The sequence below is a fragment of the Notothenia rossii genome (assembly GCF_949606895.1).
Source record: "Notothenia rossii genome assembly, chromosome: 9".
In the NCBI taxonomy this organism is placed as follows: Eukaryota; Metazoa; Chordata; class Actinopteri; order Perciformes; family Nototheniidae; genus Notothenia; species Notothenia rossii.
Window position 1 is genome coordinate 51,406,818 of NC_136907.1, and position 5,910 is coordinate 51,412,727.

General features: G+C 38.9%; 1 protein-coding gene across 1 annotated transcript; it reads left to right on the forward strand.

Moving 5' to 3' along the window:
• Positions 1–209: 209 nt before the first annotated feature.
• LOC307019902 (general transcription factor II-I repeat domain-containing protein 2-like) lies at positions 210–1,322 on the forward strand (the record flags this gene model as incomplete). Its single annotated transcript, XM_079651002.1, has 1 exon — positions 210–1,322. The coding sequence occupies one exon, from the start codon at positions 210–212 to the stop codon at positions 1,320–1,322; it is 1,113 nt and encodes a 370-aa protein (XP_079507128.1).
• Between the last annotated feature and the right edge of the window lie 4,588 nt (positions 1,323–5,910).

Genomic DNA, 5,910 nt, shown 5'->3' on the forward strand with positions numbered 1-5,910 from the left:
AAGTGTCACATAAAGCTGGTGCTTTTGATTTTTACTCGATTGCATGTGATGAAAGCACAGATGCCACAGACACCGCACAACTGTTAATTTTTTTGCGGGGAGTTGACGATAACTTTTGCATTACGGAGGAGCTGCTTGATCTTCGGAGTCTAAAGGGCACAACAACGGGTAAGGACATTTTTGAAGCCGTGTCAGGTGCAATTAACAAGATGCAACTTAAATGGGACAAGCTGTGTGGAGTTGCAACGGACGGGGCTCCCGCTATGACAGGCGAGCGCAAAGGAATGGCATCTATGGTGTGCGCCAAGGTGCGAGAGAGTGGAGGCGAGGCTGTAAAATTGCACTGTATCATCCACCAAGAAGCTCTCTGTGCCAAGACAGTCCAGCTTGGCGATGTGATGACCACAGTTGTGAAAACTGTCAACATAATTCGAGCACGAGGGCTCTACCACAGAGAATTTCAAGCTTTCCTATCTGATGTCGATGCTGAATACGGGGACGTACTCTATCATTGTGATGTGCGCTGGCTTAGTCGCGGCTCCGTGCTGAAGCGGTTTTATTCCCTGAGATCAGAAATTGACCAGTTTTTGAAAGAGAAGGACCGACCTCTTCATGAACTGAGTGATCCTCTATGGTTGGCAGACCTGGCCTTTCTAGTTGATCTTACTGGTCATCTTAACTCACTGAACAAGAGCCTACAAGGCAAAGACCAGCTTGTACCACAACTTTATGCACACATGAAAGCATTCTGTGCGAAGCTTCGTCTTTTTGAGACACAACTACGCAACTTCAACCTTGCGCACTTCCCTACGCTGTCCGAAATCAAATGTGCTCATCCAAAGGCCGACCTCTCTGCTAAAAAGGGGAAATATGTGTCTGTGATCACAACTCTTATGACAGAATTCAATCAGCGCTTCCAAGATTTTTCTGTCATTGAGAAAGAAATCAAGCTGTTCTCAACTCCCTTCCTGATGGATGCAGAAGAAGTGGAAGAGAGTCTGCAATTAGAACTCATCGAAATGCAGTGTGATGATTCTCTGAAGAATCAACATCAGCTCCTCTCCCTACCCGACTTCTACCAGAGCTTGGAAAAGGCCAAGTTTCCTCTGATGCGACGCCACGCAAAAAGAATGACGAGTCTGTTTGGCACAACATACATATGCGAGCAAACATTTTCTCTGTTAACTCTGAACAAAAGCAGATTGAGAACCAAAATGACCGACAGCCATCTCTGTGATGTCCTTCGCATCTCAACCACCAAACTTACTCCTGACCTGCCAGCCATCCTTCAGTCCAGAGCGCAGCATCACTGCTCCCATTAAGTGCAACGCTGTTCCCATTGTAGGTGAGTTAAAATATATTACACAGTATTCATGTGTTCAAAAGCCCAATTATTTAATAAATTCAGTCAATTAAAGTTGATAACATTTTTCTAAAAAACGTTAGCTGATGTGTTAACAACCGCAATAAATTATTTGCATAACTAGGTTAAATAAAGCCTACCCTTTCCCTTGTCCTGTTATTTTTCCCTCTTTATACAGGGCTGTGAAGGGGGTCCCCATCCTGACAAAGAAGCAATCTGAGGCTGCAGTTTTGAGAATGAGCTGCCAACCCTTTTTGTAAAAAAAATTAAAACCCATACAAAGAAACATGTGATGTATAAAGTTTTTTCTTTAAGTATAATAAATTATCAAGAATAATTTACCTACATTTGATTGATTTTATTTGAAAATAGATAAATGAATACCCATACATAGAAAGATGTGATGTATAAAGTTTTTTCTTTAAGTATAATAAATTATCAAGAATGATTTACCTACATTTGATTGATTGATTTTTATTACTGTTAGTACACTAGAGGTGAGGCGATATACCTTAACTTTAGTGAGTGGCCCAACCTTTCGCATATTTTTCTGTATGTGGCCCTCAGTGAAAAAAGTTTGGACACCCCTGCTGTAGAGTTTCAGTATATTGCTGGCGTCTCTGCTGCCAGTATTTTTACTGTTAATGAAAAAAATACAGCAGTATACTGTATTTTATGTTTACAGTAAGAAGCTGTAAAGTAATTTCACGGTATGAGTACTGTAGTATTACAGTAAAGTACAGGCGTCTGTGCTGCCAGCACTTTAATGTTATTTGACAGGAACATTTGTTACAGTGTACCTGCACATCCAACCCATCAATTAGCATCGTGAGATTACACAGATTCGATAGGTATCTGTATCATCACAAAAACAAAAACAGACATCACACCACGTAGCATTAGGTAGCAAACACGGCAATATGTCTTACCTTTTTTGTTGTCTGATCAAAAGTTGTCTTCAATGGCATTACAATGATAAAAACACTGCTGAAGGTTAATCCATAGGTTAATCCAATGTGTCTGTGTCACTTTGAAATGATTTCTGATAATCCTTCAGTAATAAACCTAGTTTTCAGATTTCAGAGTGTAAAATAGGTTTCGCTTTGGGCAAACTGCGTGTGCATAACTCCCACTTCTCAATGGTAACGTTGGTGTGTATGTGGAAATCCCCCCTCGATTCTATTGGATCTAACGGTTCAAAAGAGATGTCAATCATCAAAATCGACTAATGGGTTCCAGAGAAACGGCAAATACGCCCATTTCCATCCAAATGACCCCAGAGGTGGAGTTTTTGGTAAATCTCTCTAAAAAGGTCAAATATCACTTGTTTTGCATCAATCTTGATACAGGGTACTTATTATATGTTGTACGTTGGATTCCTAAAGCTTTTAGTCTACTAACCAATCGTCCAAGGGTAGTTTTCACTATAAGTAAAAAAAAAATGTTGGACGGACACTATAATTTACAGTTTTTTACTATGTTCAATCTGAATTTTCTTTAAAGTAAAAAACAACTATATTGATTCTGACTTTTTTACATCCAACTCACAGGTTTATCATTACTTTGAGAAAAAATATTATTAATTTATACCTTTTAGAAGTGAAGTTATTGTCATTTGTTGTGGAAAGGTCATTTTCGAGCCTGAGGCCTGAAAAACAGGCTTGGGGCTTAACAGGACTGCTAATTTAATGCTATTATTTTGTATATGCATGGGGTTTCGGATGGTATAGTTGCACATCAGGCACCACAGTGGATTTTATTATAATATTTGTGTATTGTATTTGATAGTTTTTGCATAATATATCATTTTGTTCATTGGTTTGTTAAACATATATTACTTAAAAATCTATTTAAAAAAAATGTCTCATGCATAAAGATGAACATATCCTTAGTTTATTGTAATTCATGCATGAAGGAGTTAATAAATCATACAGTGATGGAACATCACTATATTGTAATTATTTGGCTTTTTTTAATAAAAAATGTTCGGGGTCGGTCAGGGGGTACTTGACTGAGAAAATATTTCAAAGGGGGTACAATACTAAAAAAAAGTTTGAGAAGCACTGCTCTATTGTATTGAACAGTTATGTTATGCAGCTATTTTTGAATCTCTTTGAAAACCAAAGTTCAACTCTTTTTGATTCAAATTTTAATTACACCATTAATTCCATAACAAAGCTGGGTTAGTATGGTTTGAAAAACGTAGTGGAAATTAAAGATTCATGTGATTTCATTGTTTGAGAACAATTGATTTTAACAGTTGTTTAGGGACCTATAGCTATTCAAAATTCAGCTTTCGGGTCCAAAAGTACGAAAAAATACACACATTACAGCTATTCTTTGCTCTCTGATTAGATTTCTGATGATTTATTCAAACAAATACACAAATAACACTAAACTGCAGTTATATTCAATTTACGCACATTCAGTTGACTTGATCTATTGTACAAACAAAGCAGCACCCTATTATCATTTGGACAAGACAACGCTTACAAAGATTCTCTGCATCTTCACAGTTTTAAAGCACTTGTTGATTTAAACTCTTCAATTTTTGTGTCAATGACTTTGCAATCTGGGAACCCATCAGCCTTGATAGTCTGTTGATAATAAGCCTCTGGGGATGAGGACCAATTGTTCAGTTTAGCCAGTTAATACCCAGGCTAAGACGCCGTTTTGTTCCTGTATTGTTTACGGTTCAAAAAGCAACTTGAGAAGCAAACATTGTGTGGAAATGGAAGATTTTGAATGCTCTTTTCATCGTCATGGAGCACCGCACACAGTGAAATGCAGACTCTGTATTTAAACCAACCTGGTATTAGAAGCAGTGGGCAGCTATTATATATATAATGTTGGGGTGTATAGTGTTGGGGTCTGGTGACTGGCTTAAGGGCATCTGCCATACTTACTACTTAGTCAGTTCGAGGACTTGAAACGGACGACCATCAGTATCCCAATAAAAGTCTTCTCTTCTGCAGGACAAAAAGCTCAAGTTAAGACACTAGAAGATTTTATGATTAGATGGCATGGTGTGTGAATGTATGTCCGGCAGTGGCTCAGTCTGTAGGGGCTTGGACTGTGAGCCGTAGGGTTGCCGATTCAACTCCCCGACCAGACCTAAATATGGAGTTTGGACTGCTACTTGGAGAGGTCCCAGTCCACCTCCTCGACCCTGCCGTGGTGCCCTTGAGCAAGGCGCTGGACATCCCGCTTCCCCCCCATTGCTCACTGGGCGCTGTGCAATAGCTACCCACTGCTCCTAGCACTAGACTCCTAGGCAGGATTCAGCCCAGGGGCCTCATTTATAAAGGGATATACGCTCAAAAAATGGTGTACGCAATGTTTGCGATTTATAAAATACTAACTTGACGGGACAAAATGTGCAGTCCTCCACGCAAACTCTAACCCATACTAAGCACAAAAACGGGAAAGACGAGAAACTGCGACACCGTTGGCAGAAGGAAGAATGGAGAGAAATATGTGGAAATAATACCATAAATAAAAGGTTACCTCTCATTTATCATATATGAAGAATTAATTTTTCAAACATTGATCAAAGCCAATCTTAAAATGATTAAACAAACGCCTGTTTGAGACTCCTCAGTGCACACAAAAACATAACTTGGAGAAATAAATAAATACGGATATGTTATTTAAAACCACCTCGAATATGTTGTGTTAATGTTATGAAATGTTTTCTCATAAATGATGCGGTAAGCAGGAGGACAGAATTACGTCTAAACTGACGCCGTTTTGCTTTTCTATAGGTTGTATACGAGCATGGTTTTATATACTATCATGTTTAATCATGTTTTATGCCGTTTGCTAAGACTTGATAAGTCGCTCGTAAAAGACAGGAGGTATGGAAACTAAGAGCACCATATGTGGTCAATTGTACAGCTAATATAACACAAAACATTAGTTGTATTTCCTTTACAAACACACTGCCTGAGGAAGGCTATGTGTATTTTTTTTTGTCATGAACCTTTTTCGGACCACTTATTTATTTATTTTGGTGACGATCCGACCTCCATGCTGCTACTCTGGTTCAAACTGCATCCACCAAACAACATGATTTATCTTGACCTCCCAAAAATAACCAATTTCTGACACAGTGTGAGATGTCTTTTTTAGCTGTTCTGTCGTCATTTCCTGCTATCTTCTCCATGCAGTCAGTCAAAATGAATAAATGAATGAATGGGCGTTTCTTTGACTATTTATAGGCAAATATGGGCGTTACGTGAAGCCCGCAAAAGCTGCACAGCATTTCGAGTCGATTGTGATTTATAAAGGGAAACCGGCGTATGAAGTGCCGTACGCACTTTCCTCGCCGTTACGCAATGTTTGGTGAATCGGAAAATGTCGGAACATTTCTGTACCTATTTTTGGGATTTCTACTACGTAAGCAACCTTCCACCGTGAATCCTATGCACAGCGTTATAAATGAGGCTTCTGGAAATTGACCCAGTCCGGCCACATGAAATGTCAAATGTTAGAAATCCGCTGTGTATTATTTAAAGTTTTACGTCTGATTCGCTCCTTTTTTCCTC